The sequence below is a fragment of the Ranitomeya variabilis genome, chromosome 3 (genome assembly GCF_051348905.1).
Source record: "Ranitomeya variabilis isolate aRanVar5 chromosome 3, aRanVar5.hap1, whole genome shotgun sequence".
In the NCBI taxonomy this organism is placed as follows: Eukaryota; Metazoa; Chordata; class Amphibia; order Anura; family Dendrobatidae; genus Ranitomeya; species Ranitomeya variabilis.
Window position 1 is genome coordinate 250,699,600 of NC_135234.1, and position 21,264 is coordinate 250,720,863.

Genomic DNA, 21,264 nt, shown 5'->3' on the forward strand with positions numbered 1-21,264 from the left:
CATGTCAGCCACACAGTACCCCATAACCGTTCCAACCACACAATTTCCCATAACCATGCCAGTCATAAAGTGCCCCCATATCTGTGCCAGCCACACAGTGCCCCATAACCATGCCAACCTCACAGTACCCCATAACTGTTCCAGCCACACAATGTCCCATAACCGTTCCAACCACAGTGTCTCATAACCATGCCAGTTATGCAGTGCCCCGATATCTCTGCCAGCCACAGTTCCCTCATATCAGTGTCCCATAACCATGCCAGCCATAGTGCCCAATAACTGTTCCAGCCACAAAGTACCCCAAAACCATGCCATCCTCACAGTGGCCCATAACCGTTTCAGCCACCCAGTGTCCCATAACCATGCCAGTCATGCAGTGTTGCCATAATCGTTCCAGCCACACATTGACCCCATATCTATGCCACCCACACAGTGCCCCATAACCGTTCCAGCCACACATTACCCCATATCTATGCCACCCACAGTGCCCCATAACCGTTCCAGCCACACATTACCCCATATCTATGCCACCCACACAGTGCCCCATAACCGTTCCAGCCACACATTACCCCATATCTATGCCAGCCACACAGTGCCCCATAGCCGTGCCAGTCATGCAGTGCTGCCATAACCGTTCCAGCCACACAGTTCCCCATAACCGTGCCAGCCACACATTGACCCCATATCTATGCCAGCCAGAGTGCCCCTATAACCACTCCAGCCACACAGTGCCGCCATAACCATGCCAGACACGCAGTGCCCCTATACCTGTGCCAGACATTAAGTGACCCGTAACTGTTTCAGTCACACAGTGCCCCCATAACCGTGTCAGTCACACAGTGCCCCCATAACCGTGTCAGTCACACAGTGCCCCCATGACTGTGCCTTGTAACTTTACTAATGTTCTATATAATTTTTTTTCTGCGTTACTTTATTGGTGAGGTTGGTGGGTAGAGAAATGAAAAGTAAAATGAGACATTTTAAATTAAACAGCAGTCTATTATTCCAATCTTCCCAGGACACAGAGGGAATGAATGAAAGATCGGAGCTAGACCGTCACTTCGGGCTCCCGCATGTGCTGCCGCTGCGCAGGAATGCAGCAGGACCGTACTAGTCCCACAACAGAAAATAGTCCCGGGCCGGCTCCAGTCACAGCCAAGGGGCGTGGTCACCGCCTCCACCTCACCTGCGTGACGTCACCAGGGTGGTCCGCCAGGAAGTTGGGGAGATAGCATGGAACTCATTTCTTCATGGTCTCCGGACACCGTCAGTGGCTATTTGGAGGGTGAGTGCGGCAGGTGGCGGCGCTCCACACACCGTCCTGCATGCGCGGTGCACGGCGTCCTGGGTGGGGAGGGTATGGCTTGTGTTGGAGGCTGGTGAAGCCCTGGTGGGCGGGAGGTGACTGATCACTGCAGTATGTGTGTGTTGTCCGCAGGTCTGGACCCCTCAGTGCAGCATTACTGCTTCCAGGGCTGGAGTATCTCTGGGCAGGACCTGCTGGACCTGTCCCCTCAGCACCTGGATGCCCTCGGAGTCCGGAGCATTGGACACCAGGAGATATTTCTGGAAGCTGTGGAGCAGCTGTGCGCCCTGGTAAGGCAGTAATAATGCTCGAGGGTCCGCGGACACATCCGCCAGCAGATCGGGGGTCCAGCTGTGGGGGTGACCGGTCTGCTCCAGGAGACGCAGTATTGTGGGGGGAGGGCGCGGTTCTGTATGGAGGGGTGTAGTGTCATTAGTCTCCACCTAAAACTCGAAGCCCACCGTTCCCAAAGTCGTCTAGCCCTCCTTACACGGGACCCCCAGGATCACAGCGCACGGAGCCTCTGACGGTCACAGGCGGCTCTTTTTCCTTGCTCTATGGAAATAATTAAAAGGGATTGTCACTCTCTGCCCTTAAATAAAAAGTGGGTGTTCCCCCCATCCCCAGGTCCAGCGAATGCAGCCGGGAGATACTGAGCTCCGTTATTGGCTGCAGCGGTGATGTGGGCTATCGATGTGATGTCACCACTGCAGCCAATCACAGCACAGCAGTGGGAAGTGGGGGTGGAAACATTGTTATAGACACTACCGTTCAAAAGTTTAGGGTCACTTAGAAATGTTCTTATTTTTGAAAGAAAAGCACTTTTTTTTTTCCAATGAAGCTAACATTAAATGATTCAGAAATACACTCTATACATTGTTAATGTGCTAAATGACTATTCTAGCTGCAAACGTCTGGTTTGTAATGCAATATCTTCATAGGTGTATAGAGGCCCAATTCCAACAACCATCACTCCAGTGTTCTTATGGTACTCTGTGTTTGCTAACTGTGTAAGAAGGCTAATGGATGGTTAGAATACCCTTGAAAACCCTTGTGCAAGTATGTTAACACAGCTGAAAACAGTTTGGCTGATCAGAGAACCTATAAACCTGACCTTGCTTTGAGCTAGTTGAGAATCTGGAGCATTAAATTTGTTGGTTCCATTAAACTCTCAAGATGGCCAGAAAAAAAAGAACTTTCAGGTGAAACTCGACAGCCTATTCTTGTTCTTAGAAATGAAGGCTATTCCATGAGAGAAATTGCCAAGAAACTGAAGATTTCCTACGACGGTGTGTACTACTCCCTTCAGAGGAGAGCACAAACAGGCTCTAACCAGAGTAGAAAGAGAAGTGGGAGGCCCCGCTGCACAACTGAGCAACAAGACAAGTACATTAGAGTCTGTAGTTTGAGAAATCGATGCCTCACAGGTCCTTAACTGGCAGCTTCATTAAATAGTACAAGCAAAACGCCAGTGTCAACGTCTACAGTGAAGAGACGACTCCAGGATGCTGGCCTTCAGGGCAGAGTGGTAAAGAATAAGCCATATCGGAGACTGGCTAATAAATGGAAAAGATTAATATGGGCAAAAGAACACAGACATTGGACAGAGGAAGATTGGAAAAAAGTGTTATGGACAGACGAATCCAAGTTTGACGTGTTTGGATCACACAGAAGAACAGTTGTGAGATGCAGAACAACGGAAAAGATGCTGGAAGATTGCCTGATGCCATCTGTCAAGCATGGTGGAGGTAATGTGATGGTCTGGGTTTGCTTTGGTGCTGGTAAAGTGGGAGATTTGTACAAGGTAAAAGGGATTTTGAATAAGGAAGGCTATCACTCCATTTTGCAACGCCATGCCATACCCTGTGGACAGCGCCTGATTGGAGCCAATTTCATCCTACAACAGGACAATGACCCAACGCATGCCTCCAAATTATGCAAAAACTGTTTAGGAAAGAAGCAGGCAGCTGGTATTCTATCTGTAATGGAGTGGCCAGCGCAGTCACCAGATCTCAACCCCATTGAGCTGTTGTGGGAGCAGCTTGACCGTATGGTACGCAATAGTGCCCATCAAGCCAAACCAACTTGTGGGAGGGGCTTCTGGAAGCATGAGGTGACATTTCTCCAGATTACCTCAGCAAATTAACTGCTAGAATGCCAAAGGTCTGCAATGCTATAATTGCTGCAAAGGGAGCATTCTTTGACAAAAGCAAAAGAGAAAATTACTATTTCAAATAAAAATCTTTTTTCAAACCTTGTCAATGTGTGGACTAGATTTTCAATTCATTCGGCAACTCATTTGATTAATAAAAGTATGAGCTTTCATGGAAAACACAACATTGTCTGGGTGACCCTAAACTTTTGAATGGTAGTATACGGTGTATTCCTGTAAGTGGAAAATCCCTTTAGTGAAACCACATTTTCATTATTCTTTATTCTGTATCATTTTCAAGATCTGATTGTAAAAAAACAAAGCCGTTCTTGAAACTTCCATTTGTGAGATTAAGGCTACTTTCACACTAGTCCGTCGGTACGGGCCGTCGCAAACCGTTGGGCCGACGTACCGACGGACAGTGTGTTAATGTAACACAACGGGGGCAGCGGATGCAGTTTTACAACGCATCCGCTGCCCCATTGTGATGTCCGGGGAGGAGGGGGCGGAGTTCCGGCCGCGCATGCGCGGTCGAAAATTGTGGACACGACACACAAAAAAGTTACATGGAACTTTTTTTGTGCCGACGGTCCGCCAAAACACGACGCATCCGTCGCACGACGGATGCGATGTGTGGCCATACGTCGCAATGCGTCGCTAATGCAAGTCTATGGAGAAAAAATACATCCTGCGGACAACTTTGCAGGAAGCGTTTTTTCCCCAAAACGACGCATTGCGACGTGCGTCGAACGACGCTAGTGTGAAAGTAGCCTTACCCTTCAGGAGCTCCAAACTCACTCGGGTCAATAAATGCAGGTATCAGCCTGGAGAACCCTGTAACAAACCCTCTGCTCTGGGACACATCTGCAGGTTTTCAGCCCCCTGATAAGAGAATATTCCTGTACATGCCCCTATATAAGCCATTGTGTCGGCCGCAGATTCCCAATATTATCTCATTATTAGGGTGATCATCGTCCTGACAATAAATGCAGACTGTTTTCTTATCATTTTCATAATGGCCAACACTAGTGCAGGCAGGGATTGGTTTTTTGGTTCTTGCAATGGTTAAACCTGTTTCTTATTGCACTCGCATACACTTGCATTGGTTGTACATGTGCACCGAAATGCTGTTTATCAGAACTCAGAAAACCGAGGACTGCGGTTTTGCACTTTTATAAAACCCTTTTCCAAAGTCACAGTTCTTTTTCTAAACAAAGAGTTTTACTCATTGTCCTCAGGTCCGACGCTGAGTCTCCACTACGCCCAGTGTCTGTTATTGTCTGCAGCGCTGACATGTCAGCAGCCCTGCAGCCAATCAGTGTGTGCAGCAGCTTTGGTGTCTCATGCCATTAACTTGTGCAGAGCTGCTGAGCTCATGGATTGTCTGCAGTGCTATTTGGTGGAAATAGAAAAAAATCCAGCTCAACGAGGTGGTGAAAAAGCAAAGTCTTGGTACTTTATTCACTTCATATCAAAAAATAGAGGATAAAACAACAGCACAATATAATTAAAAACACTATCTACGCGTTTCTGGTGACATAGCACCCTTAGTCATGAGCACTCACGCCTTGACACAGTGTTTCCGTGCTCCGAGCCTCCAGGGACTACAACTATGGTGAGCTGGATTTTTTCTTTTGTCTTCAGTGCTATTTGGTACCAGACCCCAGGAGCAGTGGAGGATACTCTGTGCCCAAACCCAGGGTAATGCTGTTTGTTTTAAACAAACTGTTGCTTTGGAAAGGTTTTTTTGTGTTTTTCTTTAAAAGGAAAAAGGCCATTTTAACATTCGTGTGTGTGTGTGTGTGTGTATGTGTATATGTTTAAATATATATTATTCTACACTAGTGTATTTTATTTATTCCTGTTGCCTGTGATTTTTATATTTTTTTATTTGTAATTCCTCCCTTTAGTGTTCTGATTTTTTTTTCTTTCTTTTGTAGCACTATGAGTTGCACAGTGAAACTCTGAGGTCTCTCACTGATAAACTGTATCGTGTCTCGCAGTCGCTATGCTCGCACATCCTCAGCCTCAGGAAGGCCTCCCCAGTCTCCCAGTCCCTGGTGCTGTCTCCCACCCAGAAGCAGCTGGCCTGCATCATAGACATTGTATCTGCAGCACGCGGCCTCTTCTCCTGGCTTAACAGGTATTTGGGATCTAAGGAATCCTAGGAATGATCGGCTGCAACACTGCTTAGCCGGGAATCCAGTCTACCTCCTACTAGAAAGTGATGAGAGAGTGTACTCGTTGCTCGGATGACCTCCGAGTATTTGTTATTGCTCGGAGATATAGTTTTCATCTTCTCAGTTGCGTGATTTACGCCTTCCAGATACGCTGAATACATGTGGGAATTCCCTAACAAACAGGCATTCCTCACATGTATTCAGTGTATCTGGAAGCCGAAAATCATGCAACTGAGGCGATAAAAACTATATCTCCGAGAAATAACAAATACTCAGAGGTCACCCGAGCAACGAGTACACTGGCTCATCACTAGTGCTGACATAGAAATATATCATGTTTTGAGATTTACTTGCCATGTATCATAAATTGGGGTCACAATGATTGGTTCGTGCACATTCAGTAATATTTTGTAAAATAATTGTAAAGTGATGCGAAATATGTTGGCGCTATAGAAATAAAATCATTCATTAATAACATTATTGACCTTTGAAAAAAAAAAAAATACTTGACACCTTCAACGGTAGAAATGCCCATAAAATCCTAACCTGCTGAGCACGTACACTTTCTCATACTGAAATGTTAGTTTCTTGTGAAACTGACCTTTTAGTTCTGGGGAGGATTTATTAGACTGGCTTAAAGGGATTGTCTACTAGTCCGACATCTCCTTCTATATTCTCCATTGTAAAATAAAACCCCCATATACTTGCCTCCATCATCAGTGCCTGGTTTCCCAGTGCTCGCCTGACAGTCTGAGCACTGCAGCCCATTGGTAGCGGCTGATAGGTTGCAGCGCTCATGTGGCATAGCAATGTCACCCGACCACTGGGAGACGAGGCACGGGTGTGGGAGGTGAGTGTAATGTGTTCACTATCTATGGGGCACTATTGCATTTAAGAGGTAATGGAATAAGACACCTGATATTATTAAAGGGAACCTGTGACCCCCCAGGACCTATTAAAGTAAAATAGCCACCTTCAGCAGCACTAAGGCTGCATTCTGTGAAGGTGGCTCTTATGTTTATTATGCCTAGGAACACTGAAATAATCACTTATAAATTTCCCGCCATACCTCTATTGTGTCAGGGAGGTATGTTTTCTCCCCCTGACTCAACCGCCTCGCAGCTGTCCATAGTCCCCCTCTGGCCTCCGGGCGCCGCCTCCTCTCTCTCGTGACGTCACCTGTGCTCTGCAATCCGTTCTCGGGCATGCGCCGTTCGCTGCCTGGGAACTTACATCAGGTGATATAAGGATATCGCGCCTGTGTGTAGAGGAGGCCCCAGATCTCGCCCTGCAGTGTTATGATGTATTCATACTGCAGGGCTGGGAATCTGGCACCTGTGCCGTGGAGCGGGTCACTGTGCTCCATTGAAGATAGTGTTGATGTCTCGCTAGATTTGTGAAGTTTCGCAAGACATCAGCACTTCTATCGAGGAACACGGTGATCCGCTCCACTGCGCAGGCATCAGATTCCTAGCCCCGCGGTATGCATACATCATAACACACTGCAGGGCGAGATCTGGGGCCTTCGCGATATCCTTATATCACCTGATGTAATTTCCCAGGCAACGCGCACGGCGCATGCCCGAGAACTGATTGCAGAGCGCAGGTGACATCACGAGAAAGTGAGGAGGCGATGCCCGGAGGCCAGAAGGGAACTATGGACGGCTGCGAGGTGGTTGAGTCAAGGGGAGAAAACATACCTCCCTGACTCAATGGAGGTATGGCGGGAAATTTATGAAACTCATTATTTCAGCGTTCCTAGGGATAATAAACATAAGAGCCACCTTCACAGAATGCAGCCTTAGTGCCGCTGAAGGTGGCTCTTTTACCTTAATAGGCCCTGGGGGGTGACAGGTTCCCTTTAAGTGCACACTAATAGATTTGTCACGAGGCATTGGTTGACGTCGCTCCACCTTCTAGGAATCATTTATTTTTGGATTAACGGTGAGAGTGGCATAAAATGGGGGAAAAACAAGTTCAGAAATGGCATATATCAAAATCTGAAACTTTTTCTCACCACTGATAACCCCCCTTTATTGTGTAGTGTTCTGTCATACTGAAAGGTAGGTTACTTTTTTAGAGTAGCAAGAAATGTTACTTTTATTGTGGAAATTCTACAAATTGAAAATATTTTATTCTAACTCCAGCTACCGTACTTTACCAGACCGATGGAGCCCGGCAGGCTTGTGCCCTAGAGGTCACTGAAATGACCTGCCAGATTGTAATGCTCCGCTGCATTCTTTCCGGGATTTACTAGGCCTCTCCTCTAGAAATTTATAGCACAGCTTGATATTGACAACCTACTGGATCCTGAGCGAGTCTACTAACTCCTTATCGCTTTATTTACATTGGTTTCAGTTTCCATTGGTTGCACATATGGACCAAAACTCCATTCCTCTGAACATAGCCCTATATTGATACAAACTTTTTACATTTAATCTAAAAACCTAGTGCCTTGGTCAGTTAGTTTTTTTTTTTCGTGCACATCCAGGACAAGTATACAGTCTAGTGCTTTTTATTCTTTATTGTTCCTTATAAAGCTTCTTTTTTTTTTTTCCTTAATAATTTTTCCTTTTGCGGTGGTAGTGTTCGAGTAAACTGCTCCATTCTTACTACACACTAATTAGGCCGGTTTCACACGTCAGTGGCTCCGGTACGTGTGGTGACAGTTTTCTCACGTACCGGAGACACTGACTCACGTAGACACATTAAAATAAATGTGTCTTTGCACATGTCAGCGTGTTTTCACGGACTGTGTGTCCGTTTGCAAAACACGGAGACATGTCAGTGTTCGTGGGAGCGCACGGATCACACGGACCCATTAAAGTCAATGGGTCCGTGTAAACACGTACCGCACACGGATGCCGTCCATGTGCCATCCGTGTGCTGTCCGTGTGCGTTTTTTCCTGTCATAGGGTTAAAATAGAAAAAATTGTTTGCAATACACAGACACACGGACAGCACACGGACCCTAAAAACGTACTCGCGGACATCACACGAATCCCACACGGATGGCCTACGTGAACACACGGACACGGATAACTCCGGTACCGGAATTATCTGGACTTGTGAGACTGGCCTAATGCTGTGGGCACAGGAGCTACGCCCTTACCATTAATTGTTATGGCTGTATTATACAGCCAACAGCTAGGTCAGGGCCTAGTTAACTGCCGGAGTTGGCTTGGGCAGGAGTGGGTTAAAAATATTGCCCTTAAACAGATTTGGGAACATTTTTAACCCATTCTTGCCCAGGCCAATTTTTAGTTTTACAGTTTCATTTCCTCTGTTCCTTCTTCCAAGATCTGTAACTTTTGTTTTGTATCTGTTGACATAGACATTTTTGTACGCAAAAGAATCACTTTGATGTTGACCCTGAAAAGTAGGGCGAGTGTCTGCCTAGTTTTCTCAGCTCGCTTACGTATGTTACGTACAGGAATCTCTATGTAATTTAAAGCTAGTTTTCTAAGTAATAAAGCAATCTTGTTTACAAGTACAGATAGCTCAATAGATAACGTCAGATATTGTACTTCTGAACGCTCCAGGGAGGTTGCAGTTCTGGAATATGACAATACGGGAGGTTACTGGGTTCCTTGTTGCTTCAGATTTGAAGCTTCTCAAATCTTTGGCAGTTCATGTGCGTCTTTTTTTTTTTTTTTCTCATCACGTTTTTTCTGACACTGTTGACTATTTGCAACAAAACTTTTGATTGTACTGTAATCACACTCCAATATCTTTGCAATTTCAGGAGTGTTGCATCCCTCTATAAGACTTGTCATGATTTTTTTAAAAAAATTTTTCAATTACATTTCTTATTTGAGCCATTTTGCCTGAGGAAAAGAAGCTGCCCAATAATTCTGCACACCTTGATAAAGGGTGGTGATATCATTAGGTCTCATCCTCCCTTATTACACAACATATCAGCTGATCTGCTTCATCCAATAAGCATTCAGGTTTATACTACGTGGCTTTGGAAAATATGTATAAAAATGACATGGTCAATTGCCCAATAATTGTGCACACAGTGTATTGTATATTTTGTGTATAATTGTATTGTATAAATTCCATCTCCAGGTATCTGTTCACACGCCTGAATGATTACTCCGCTAGTCGGGATGTTATTGCTCTGTGTGTAGAGCTGGCAGAGCTGCTACATAAGGTACGTACAGCGCAGACTTTCTGTATATTTCACCTTTCAGTCAATGTTTGATCACCTATTAAGGAGACACAAATAAATAATTTCTATAGTCCCGTTATCAGCCTGAAGATGTGACCTTTGCAGGAGCCGATTCTTTCACCAGGGTCTTTCCAGAGTAAGAACAGATGTATCTGTAAATATAACACTGTTTAACAAGCAAAACCTAATATTTTGCTTTGTATAATGGGAAAGAATATTAAACTAGGTTTCATGTTCTAGTAATTGTTTAGTAGGAATTTTTTTTACACCTTTGTTGGTCAGCGTGCACCTGAGGCAGACATTGATTTATGCGGAGTCTGTTAGGCTGTGTTCACACGTAGCCAAATTCTGTTCTCTTGGCAGCAAAAATGCTGCATTCAAAATTCCCATTTTGTCCCTACTATTTGGGTGCCCGTTACATGCGTGCTTTGTTTACAGTAGATGTTTAAAAACAAAAAAAGTTGGATTTTATTTACCAAATTCTCTTGAAAAATGTTGTGAAATTGCCACAAAAATCTTGTTTTCTATGGGTGAAAATCCCTGCTATGTGTATAAGGGTATGTCACTTATGCCTCTGTGATATACCGTATATACTCGAGTATAAGCCGAGATTTTCAGCCCAAATTTTTGGGCTGAAAGTGCCCCTCTCGGCTTATACTCGAGTCACGGTCGGCGGCAGGGTCGGCGGGTGAGGGGGAGAGGGCGCTGAGGCATACTTACCTGCTTCCGGCGCTCCTGACGCTGTCCCTGCAGTCCCACGGTCTCTGGGTGCCGCAGCTCTTCCCCTGTTCAGCGGTCACGTGGGACCGCTCATTAGAGAAATGAATATGGACTCCACTCCCATAGGGGTGGAGCCGCATATTCATTCCTCTATTCAGCGGTAACGGTGACCGCTGACAGAGGAAGAGGCTGCGGCACCGAAGACCAGCTGTCCGGGGGAAGGAGCGGGACGCCGGGAGCAGGTAAGTATTACATATTCACCTGTCCGCGTTCCAAACGCCGGGCGCCGCTCCATCTTCCCGGCGTCTCTCCGCCCTGACTGTGCAGGTCAGAGGGAGCGATGACGCATATAGTGTGCGCGCCGCCCTCTGCCTGATCAGTCAGTGCAGAGAGACGCCGGGACGGGACGCTGAGGAGCTGCAAGCAAGAGAGGTGAGTATATCATTTTTTTTTTATTGCAGCAGCAGCAGCAATGGCACAGCTTTCTATGGTACATCTATGGGGCAATAATGAACGGTGCAGAGCACTATATGGCACAGCTATGGGGCAATAATGAACGGTGCAGAGCACTATATGGCACAGCTATGGGGCAATAATGAACGGTGCAGAGCACTATATGGCACAGCTTTCTATGGTACAGCTATGGGGCAGTAATGAACAGTGCAGAGCACTATATGGCACAGCTATGGGGCCATAATGAACGGTATGGAGCATCTATTTTTATTTTTGAAATTCACCGGTAGCTGCTGCATTTTCCACCCTAGGCTTATACTCGAGTCAATAATTTTTTGTGGCAAAATTAGGGGGGTCGGCTTATACTCGGGTCGGCTTATACTCGAGTCGGCTTATACTCGAGTATATACAGTAGTTTTTGTGAAAGTTAAACTTGAATAGCAATTTAAAGGCTTAATCCCTATTGGGGTAAATTCACCTTTTGTGTTTTTGGTAAAGAAAATTGGCGGATTTCAATGGAAAGAGTGAAATACGCATTGGCTGCAAAATTTGCACGTGTCCAACACAGATTTTGCTGCAGGTGCGGAAGAGTTCCATGCCAGCTAAATAAATGAGATTTCCATATACTTCTGCTTAGAAATGTAAAATTTACAACATCTCAATTATTTGTGCAGAATTCAGTGTGGACTAAGGGTATGCGCACACGTTGCGGATTCTCTGCGTATCCGCAGCGTTTTTTGAGGTGCAGAAACGCTGCAGATCCGCAATTGATTTACAGTACAATGTAAATCAATGAGAAAAAAAAAACCCTGTGCACACTTTGCGGAAAATTCCGCTGCGGAAACGCTGCGGTTTAAAAGAAGTAGCATGTCAGTTCTTTTTTGTGAATCTGCAGCGTTTTTGTACCTATTCCATTATAGAAAACCGCAGGGGTAAAAAACGCAGCAAATCCGCAAGAAAACCGCAGCAAAAATGCACAAAATACGCTGCGGAACTGCACAAAAAACGCAACAAATCCGCAGGTGCATTTTCTGCCAGGAGAGGCAGAATCCGCACCAGAAATTCCTAAGCCTAATCCGCAACGTGTGCACATAGCCTTACCCTTTGCAATTGAAAGGGTGAAATCAGAGACTATTCTTCAGCAAAATCTGCATGTAACAAGTTTTGATCATGCTGTGGAAAAATCTGCACTAAATATAGGTGTTCACTTACCCTCAGTCTTCATATTTGCAAATTCCTAGTACACATCTTTTCTTCAAATATTGTACCCAGAGGCGTAGCTAGGGTTTTGGTTCAGTGGGGCGAAACTTCTGTGTGGGCCCCTAAAAAGGTAACCTTGATTACAACTGGGTGACGCACCCTAAGGCTATGTGCACACGTTGCAGATTAGGCTTAGGAATTTCTGGTGCGGATTGTGTCTCTCCTGGCAGAAAACGCACCTGCGGTTTTTTGTGCGGTTCCACAGCGTTTTTTTGTGCGTTTTTGCTGCGGTTTTCTTGCGGATTTGCTGCGGTTTTTACCCCTGCGGTTTTCTAAAATGGAGTAGGTACAAAAACGCTGCAGATTCACAAAAAAGAAGTGGCATGCTACTTCTTTTAAACCGCAGCGTTTCCGCAGCGGATTTTCCGCAAAGTGTGCACAACATTTTTTTTTTCTCATTGATTTACATTGTACTGTAAATCAATTGCGGATCTGTAGCGTTTCTGCACCTCCGCGGATCCGCAGCAAATCCGCAACGTGTGCACATACCCTAATAGTGGAGGTGAACCTCAGCAGATGACCGCGCTGTTGTTGAAAATAATCTCTATATAAAGACCAACATTGATATTATCTCCATATGGTCAGTGGTAGATACCAGTCCTGCATAGCATATAAGAGATCACAGTATAGTTACAGATAATGACTCACCGCTGACGTTCTTTCTGATGGAATCGTTCACTTTTCTCGTCTTTTCCATCTGGCCCAGACCGACACGACAACTTCTTCCAGTCAGGACTCGTCTGCAGAGAATACAACAAAGACACATTTCACTTCTCATATTCCAGCCCCATCACCATCACACAAACTCCTCATCCTGCTAATATCCCAATACTGAGCCGCTGCTGCCATATGTGACCCTATTTACTGCACTATTTACTGCACCTGATACCCCAATACTGAGCCGCTGCTGCCGTCTGTGTCCCCATTACTGCACCTGATACCCAATACTGAGCCGCTGCTGCCGTATGTGTCCCTATTACTGCCCCTGATACCCCAATACTGAGCCGCTGCTGCCGTATGTGTCCCTATTACTGCACCTGATACCCCAATACTGAGCCGCTGCTGCCGTATGTGTCCCTATTACTGCCCCTGATACCCCAATACTGAGCCGCTGCTGCCGTATGTGTCCCTATTACTGCACCTGATACCCCAATACTGAGCCGCTGCTGCCGTATGTGTCCCTATTACTGCACCTGATACCCAATACTGAGCCGCTGCTGCCGTCTGTGTCCCTATTACTGCACCTGATACCCCAATACTGAGCCGCTGCTGCCGTCTGTGTCCCCATTACTGCACCTGATACCCAATACTGAGCCGCTGCTGCCGTCTGTGTCCCTATTACTGCACCTGTTGTGTTGTTCTCTGTGCTGTGCCCTCTAGATGGCGAAACAAACCTCTAGAAGATACAGGTGCTTCTCACAAAATTAGAATATCATCAAAAAGTTAATTTATTTCAGTTCTTTAATACAAAAAGTGAAACTCCTATATTATATAGAGTTGTAATGTCCCCATGATTGTGGAGCCTACTGAAATACTAAGGGACCTTTTTAAACACTTAGGAAGCCTTTGCAGGTGTTTTTTGTTAATTATTCTAATTTACTGAGATAATGACTTTTGAGTTTTCAATGGCTGTAAGCCATAACATCAAAATTAACAGAGATAAACAAGTGAAATAGATCACTGTTTGTAATGACTCTATATAATGAGTTTCACTTTTTGTATTGAAGAGCTGAAATAAAATAACTTTTTGATGATATTATAATTTTGTGAGATGCAACTGTAATAATGTTGTATGTAAGTGCCTTAGAAAACGGTGCCCACATTTTGCCCCCTAGAAACCTAGAAAGTAATAATGCCCTCTGGGTGCCCCTTTGACAGTCACAGTATCCTGAGTTCCCCTACAACAATAAGTGCCCACTTTACATTTAATAATGTCCCGAGTCTCCCCCCCGCACAGCTCGTTCTACACAGTATGACTCCTCACTGTATAGTACCACCACCCACACAGTATACTGACCACTTAGTAGCCTCCAAACTGTTTAATGTCTCCAACACTGTATGATGGCCTCCTAGATAGCCTCCATATAGTATAATACACCAGATAGTTCTCAATATAGTATAATGCACTCCCCATATGCATACATATAGTTTACTGAACTCCTCATAGGCCTCTATAGTATAATGCATTCTTCATGGACGCACTCTATATAGTAAAATGCACCCCCCCATAGGCAGACTCTATATTGTATAATCCACCCCCATAGGCAGACTTTATACTGTATAATGCACTCCCTATAGGCAGACTCTCTATTGTATTATGCACCCCCCATAGGCAGAATCTATATTGTATAATGCACCCCCCATAGCAGAGTCAGGCAGAGTCTATATTGTATAATGCACTCCCCATAGGCAGACTCTATTTAGTATAATGTACCCCCCATAGGCAGACTCTATATTGTATAATGCAGCCCCACACACGCACATGCACACACGCAGACTCTGTAGTATAATGTAGCCCCCCCACGTAGGCAGTCTATATTATAATGCACCCCCCCACGTAGGCAGAGTCTATATTATAACGCACCCCCTCCCATATGCAGACTCTAGAGTATAATGCACCCCATAAGAACAATAAATAAGTGCTCCCCTTTCCTCCTGGTTCCTCTGCTGTTCTGAGTGCCTGCACATCTCTGGACCGCGGGTGCCGGGTAGTGACTTCATCGTGCCCGCTGTCAGTGTCTGCGTCAGTGACGTCAGACGCTGACAGGGGGAATGATGGGAGAAGGAGCGTAACGCTCCCTCTCTCATCAATGCGGTCAGCTGTATCGGCATCTAGCCGACACACTTACACTTGCGATGACTGGGGAGGTGGGGGCCACTGCTGGCACCGATGGCATTGCAGGGAGGTCGTGTGTCCTTGCTCTGTCACAGAGCGTAACTGTATGGGCACGCTGTGCATGCCGATAGTTACAGTAGTGTAGCGCCGGGTGGGCCCCCCAGAGCGCAGGGCCCTGGGCAACCGCCCCCTCTGCCCCTCCCCATCCCCCCGGGAAGCTACGCTACTGATTATACCCCAGAAGTTTCCCCAGTGTGGCATTTTTTTCATGATTATGTGGGCATGTATCTGCCCGATGTGACATTTTTGTGTATACGGAGGTCATATCTCACAGCAGCTATTGCCTCCATAGTCATTTCACTTGATGTGAGTAAAAATGGCAAAAGAGCAAAGCAAAGTTTTCCCATAAGTGTTATCGAAAGGTGTTTATATCCAGAGACCTTTTATTTTCCAGTTTACAATTATCATTTTGCCTTCTGACACCAGATTTCCATACAAGACTACCAAATTATGAAGATGCATTTACACTGCAAGATTATTGGAAACAAATCTTCCTAGAAACGCTCATTTCACTATAATCTTTGTGTCATCAGGCTGCCGCTCACTGGATGAATGCTCATTCATCGGGTGAAATGATTTTTATATAGTCTTAAAAATCATTCTTCTTGGCAGCACATATTCTTGTGTAAACACGAAAACAATCTATTGGAAATTGTTCAGTGCACATTGTTTAGCGCGGTCTGCCTGTGTAAACCGACAAACGACTGCTGATCTTTACATATTTACCCATCGGTGGACATTTTCTGCCACTGTCCATTTAAATGGACCCTTAGGCCATGTTCACACTTTGCGGGTTTTACCGCGGATCCGCAGCGATTTTGATGCCGCGGGTCCGCAGCAGTTTCCATAGCGTTTACATTTACATGTAAACCCCATGGAAACAGCAATCCGCTGTGCACATGCTGCGGGAAAAACCGCGCAGAAACGCAGCGGTTTACATTCCGCAGCATGTCACTTCTTTGTGCAGAATCGCGGCGATTCTGCACCCATAGGAATGCATTGATCCGCTAACTTCCCGCATGGGGCTGTGCCCACGATGCGGGAAGTAAGCGGATAATGTGCAGATGGTACCCGGGGTGGAGGAGAGGAGACTCTCCTCCAGGCCCTGGGAACCATATTTGTGTAAAAAAAAAAAGAATTAAAATAAAAAATAATGATATACTCACCTCTCAGCGCTGCACGCGGCCGTCCGGTATCAGGGTTGGTGTGCGAGCAGGACCTGTGATGACGTCACGAAGGTCCTTCTCGCACAGCATCTTTGGAACCGGACCGCCGCGTGCAGCGCCGAGGAGATCGGGACGTCAGAGGGTGAGTATATAATCATGTTTTATTATTTTTAACATTACTATTGATGCTGCATATTGCTGCATATGCAGCATCAATAGTATAGGAGTAAACCCGCAGCGGAAACCGCAAAACAAACCGCGATAAATCTGCAGGGATAACCGCAGCGGTTTTGCCCTGCAGATTTATCAAATCCGCTGCGGGAGAACTCGCAGAGGACGCCGCAAAGTGTGCACATAGCCTTAGTGTAAGGTTGTATTATTTGAATGGGGAATAGCAATACTGAGCTGTCGCATTCGTGGAAATCTGATGACCTCTGCAGTGTGGAGGATTATTGGAGCAAGCTCACAGTGACCAATCAGATCCCAGCTCTCATCTTTTTGCAAGCGGCCTAATTGGCGGTTATAGTTCCTGCACTGGTCATCTATGACAAGACAAAAGGTCAGCGTAATGGTTAACCAGTTATCAATTACTGAACCTGGAACACTTTGGTTTTAACTATTGAATGTAGCCATGTTTGCACAATGAAAAGACAAACCTACCGTATTTTACAGTCACCGTAATTTATGAACCTATAACAATGACTACATACGCCATATATCAAGTCAAAAAAGTATAGCTTTATTAACTACAATATGCACAATATGACATAATTAAAAAGCGGAGCTGATCATATAAATACTAGTAAATATGGAAAGGCACCAGTCTAGACGTGACTTCCGAAATCATATGTGTACATATAAAATGTTCTAAAAATGCTTACGTGTACTTGGGTTTACAAAATTGCTAGCAACATCAAAAAAGGTGCAGGAGAAATCAATACCTAAAATGTGGGTGTAAAGTGCATAGATTACCTCTCAAAATGGATTAAATTTTAATATAAATATTAGAGAGACTTGCACCTCTACATAAATATGATGCAGATAAATGCTATAAGGTGTGCATCTCTCAAAAGTATAGAATGAAAGCTTATATAATCGAGGCAAAAAGGTGCTTAGTGTATGAATGGTGCTTAGTGCATGAATAAGTAGTTGAAAACCTTTATAATGCATATCTACAAGCATAGAAGGTGAAGAATAAATGAGACCCCTTCACACTAGTCAGGTGGTTGATTGTCTCAAGTATATGCAATAGGATTATATGTAAATAAACATACGGTACATAGGCAAGAGCAGGTTGTTTACCAAATGTTTCGCCGTCGCTTTGTCAAGTGCCTTGTACATTTTATATACATATACACTTTGAATTTCACATCCACACTATAATTCCACCCCTCTTTAATGGTATTTATATGATTTTGCTCCGCTTTTTAATAAAGCATACTTCCTGTACTTGATGTATGGAGATGTGATGTACGTAGTAATTATTGTGGGGTTAGTAGTTTTGATTTAGGACCACCTCCCTACACTCATTCCTCACAGGTCTCTTGGGCTTTGGCCAATATTGTAGGTATTTAGTCACCATAATTGACCAAGTACAACAATATCCATAGGCGAGTATGGTGGGTAGAGCACCTAATCTCATGGTTCATATATACTGTACATAGTGGATGGGATCTATAATATAACGCTGGGAGCGTCACTGTCCGAAGCCTTTATAGACTGCGCAGGCGCGACGCTCCTAGCATTACATTATAGTGTCCGGAAAAAAAAAATGGCGCCTGAAGGCGCGGACTGCCGGGAGCAGGGGGTCGGGAGCAGGGGTACATCGTCCACATATTTCCGCCCTGATTATGCTGTGGCACTTCATGCCACAGCAGTTTATTACGTACGCCATTCCTTTCCGGCGCCATTGTCTTGCTCCTCCTGGTGCCGGAATCGGCGCCTGCACAGTCCGCGCTTTCCGGCGCCATTTTATTGAAGACACATTGCAGTGTGTCTTCAAGAAAATGGCGCCGGAAAGCGCGGACTGCGCAGGCGCCGATTCCGGCACCAGGAGGACACAGAAAATGGCGGCGGAAATGAATCAGGTAGCGCAAGTAACAAATTGCTGTGCCATGACGCTGTGGCATGACACAGCCGCCCGCACTCAGCACAGCCACGCACAGCCGCCCGCACTCAGCACAGCCACGCACAGCCGCCCGCACTCAGCACAGCCACGCACAGCCGCCCGCACTCACCACAGCCACGCACAGCCGCCCGCACTCACCACAGCCACGCACAGCCGCCCGCACTCACCACAGCCACGCACAGCCGCCCGCACTCAGCACCGCCACGCACAGCCGCCCGCACTCAGCACCGCCACGCACAGCCGCCCGCACTCAGCACCGCCACGCACAGCCGCCCGCACTCAGCACCGCCACGCACAGCCGCCCGCACTCAGCACCGCCACGCACAGCCGCCCGCACTCAGCACCGCCACGCACAGCCGCCCGCACTCAGCACCGCCACGCACAGCCGCCCGCACTCAGCACAGCCACGCACAGCCGCCCGCACTCAGCACAGCCGCCCGCACTCAGCACAGCCAGCCGCCCGCACTCAGCACAGCCGCACTCGGGCAGTAGAGCCGGAGAGAGAAAGATGGGAGCAACATATGGCATAATGGAAACAGGAACAGGCAGAATGGGGGCGCGGGATGGGAGCAGCACATGACAGGATGGGGGTGCAGGATGGGAGCACATGACAGGATGGGAAGCAGGATGGGAGCAGCACATGACAGAATGGGGGCACACACATGACAGGATGGGGGTGTAGGATGGAGCAGCATATGACAGGATGGGGGCGCAGGATGGGAGCACATGACAGGATGGGGACGCATCATGGAGCAGCACATGACAGGATGGGAGAGCAAGATGGGAGCAGCACATACCAGGATGGTGACCATATACCAATATAAATGCTCGCCACCCGGGCGTAGAATGGGTTCAATAGCTAGTTACATATAGTCCTAAATGCCTCATTGAACATTGTAACCTGTCATTTGGGCTCTCTGTAAGAATTTCCTCCCACTCAATGCGTGCATGCTCTCTCCTGAGTGCCATGAGAGGGCAGTTTATTTTTATAACTGTGTCCAATTTCACAAAACAACATCAGCAAAAATAATCTTCGAGCTGAAGCAGCCCGCTGGAACCAGAGGCCATACTCCCCTTGCTTTACATTCAGGTGAGACAGGACACCTCTAGGTAAAGTGTGTTCTCCACTGGGTATTGAGGGTCTTAGAATGATTTAGTGGTCACATGAAGAGCTTACTGTGATGGTAATGTTTTGCTCATCATTGATTTAATGTAACATACAAATATTCACGGTTCATTTATACAATTGAAGCTAAACGCTTGGGTAGGGTTGGCCCCCTTTTATGGCTCGTGTTAAGAAATAGGGTTTTAAGATGCAGTACAGTTTGACGGTTTGTCCCATTTTATTTGTGAGGCTGCTTTTTTTCTTCTTTTAGCCTTTGGACCTGCCCTTATAGCGCTCCTGTCCATGAGAAGGCTGTAGATGGGGGAACATGGGACTATACAAGCCTGGTACCACTGCAGGTTAAAGGGCTGAATGAGGAGTCTGGTCACATACCCTTCCATCTGTGACCACCTTATAGACAGGAGTGCCAGTAGGAAAGGATGGCTGATTGACACCTTATGTGTGATAATAGGGGGAAGACGGGGGGAGAGCTGCTTTATAACCCAGTTTACTACTTTTATTTCAGGACTGGTCAGATTTGCCGGTGGAGAACAGAGTTCTAGCTATTGTAAGTGACTACCATGATCTCCTTGCTGTTGACTATTCAAGCGGACACATCTTGATGTCTGCTGATATCGGACATTGGGTATAGCTTACTTTCCTGTATGCCTAGATGAAAGATTTTCTGCATGAGGTGACTCTATTTTAGTATGTGAGATCTCTTACCATTGCATAATGTGCTGTCATCACAAGCTGTGCCTGTCCGTTTCAGAGTAATGTTTACCAGTGATCTCACTCTCCATTAATAGTCTGTTTTTTAAACTTTTCCTCTATGGTACTTATAATATACCCTTTGCCTACTGACCTTCTGCGTGTTATTCCTTATGGCCTCTTTCTGTCTGTAAACCTTTCACACTGTTTCTGCAAGACTCCTCATCCCATCTTCAAAGAGGAGAACACACCATTGGGCAACTGCATCTGAGCCCAAGAGGTAAGGGGCCTATTTTTACCTCCAAAGCAGCACTAAAAAGGGGGGCAATAAGATGAATTATTTGCCCACATAGTGTTCTTGCACAGCATGGGCCCTCTTCTGTCTGTCCTCCCCTGCATCTCCTGTCCTGATCCCTCTCCCACCACCTTTGTGTTTGGTTAGTTCTAATAGCGCTATTCTTTTTCAGTGTGGCAATATCTGTGGAATATGTAGGAGTATTCTGCACTGCAGCCCAGAGAGCCTCCTTGGTCAGACCGCAACACTAGAGCTGGTGCAGGTTTATCCCGAGTCTTCTAGCAGTCTGGTGAGAAGAGTGATTTATTACATGTGCTGAATCCAGATTTGTATTACTCTACTTTTTTCTCCACTCTATAGCTAAAGGTTACATGTATCTGTCCCTATCTTAGCTCACTCTGCGCTCATGATAGAGGCTTTGGTCGCTGGAGATCTCGGGCTGAGTTCACATGCCCAGTAATCATCCATTTGAAATGGATCCAGCAGCAATCCATTATCTTAGCAGGACCAACAAGTTGTGCCATACGTACTGGCATGCATACATATCACTGATAAAACAATGGTGGTGAAAACTGACACTGACCAAACAAACACTGATGAAAATTTTATCCAGGGACTTTTTTTTCTACTACTTTTTCTCTTGCGTGAACAAGCACCGATGCATGAGGCCGTAATAGTGTTTGAATGGCTAAAATTTTAGGCACAGCTAAAGGTACTT

At 45.9% G+C, this 21,264-nt stretch overlaps 1 protein-coding gene across 1 annotated transcript in view; it reads left to right on the forward strand.

Moving 5' to 3' along the window:
* The first annotated feature begins 1,064 nt into the window (after positions 1 to 1,064).
* CNKSR1 (connector enhancer of kinase suppressor of Ras 1) overlaps positions 1,065 to 21,264 on the forward strand; it is a 75,843-nt gene continuing 55,643 nt past the window's right edge. The window contains exons 1-6 of the mRNA XM_077295371.1: positions 1,065 to 1,285; positions 1,439 to 1,596; positions 5,399 to 5,601; positions 9,710 to 9,794; positions 20,067 to 20,108; positions 20,719 to 20,835. Of these exons, the coding sequence (XP_077151486.1) occupies positions 1,234 to 1,285; positions 1,439 to 1,596; positions 5,399 to 5,601; positions 9,710 to 9,794; positions 20,067 to 20,108; positions 20,719 to 20,835 (657 nt within the window). The 5' untranslated portion in view covers positions 1,065 to 1,233. The remainder of the gene's footprint in view (positions 1,286 to 1,438; positions 1,597 to 5,398; positions 5,602 to 9,709; positions 9,795 to 20,066; positions 20,109 to 20,718; positions 20,836 to 21,264) is intronic.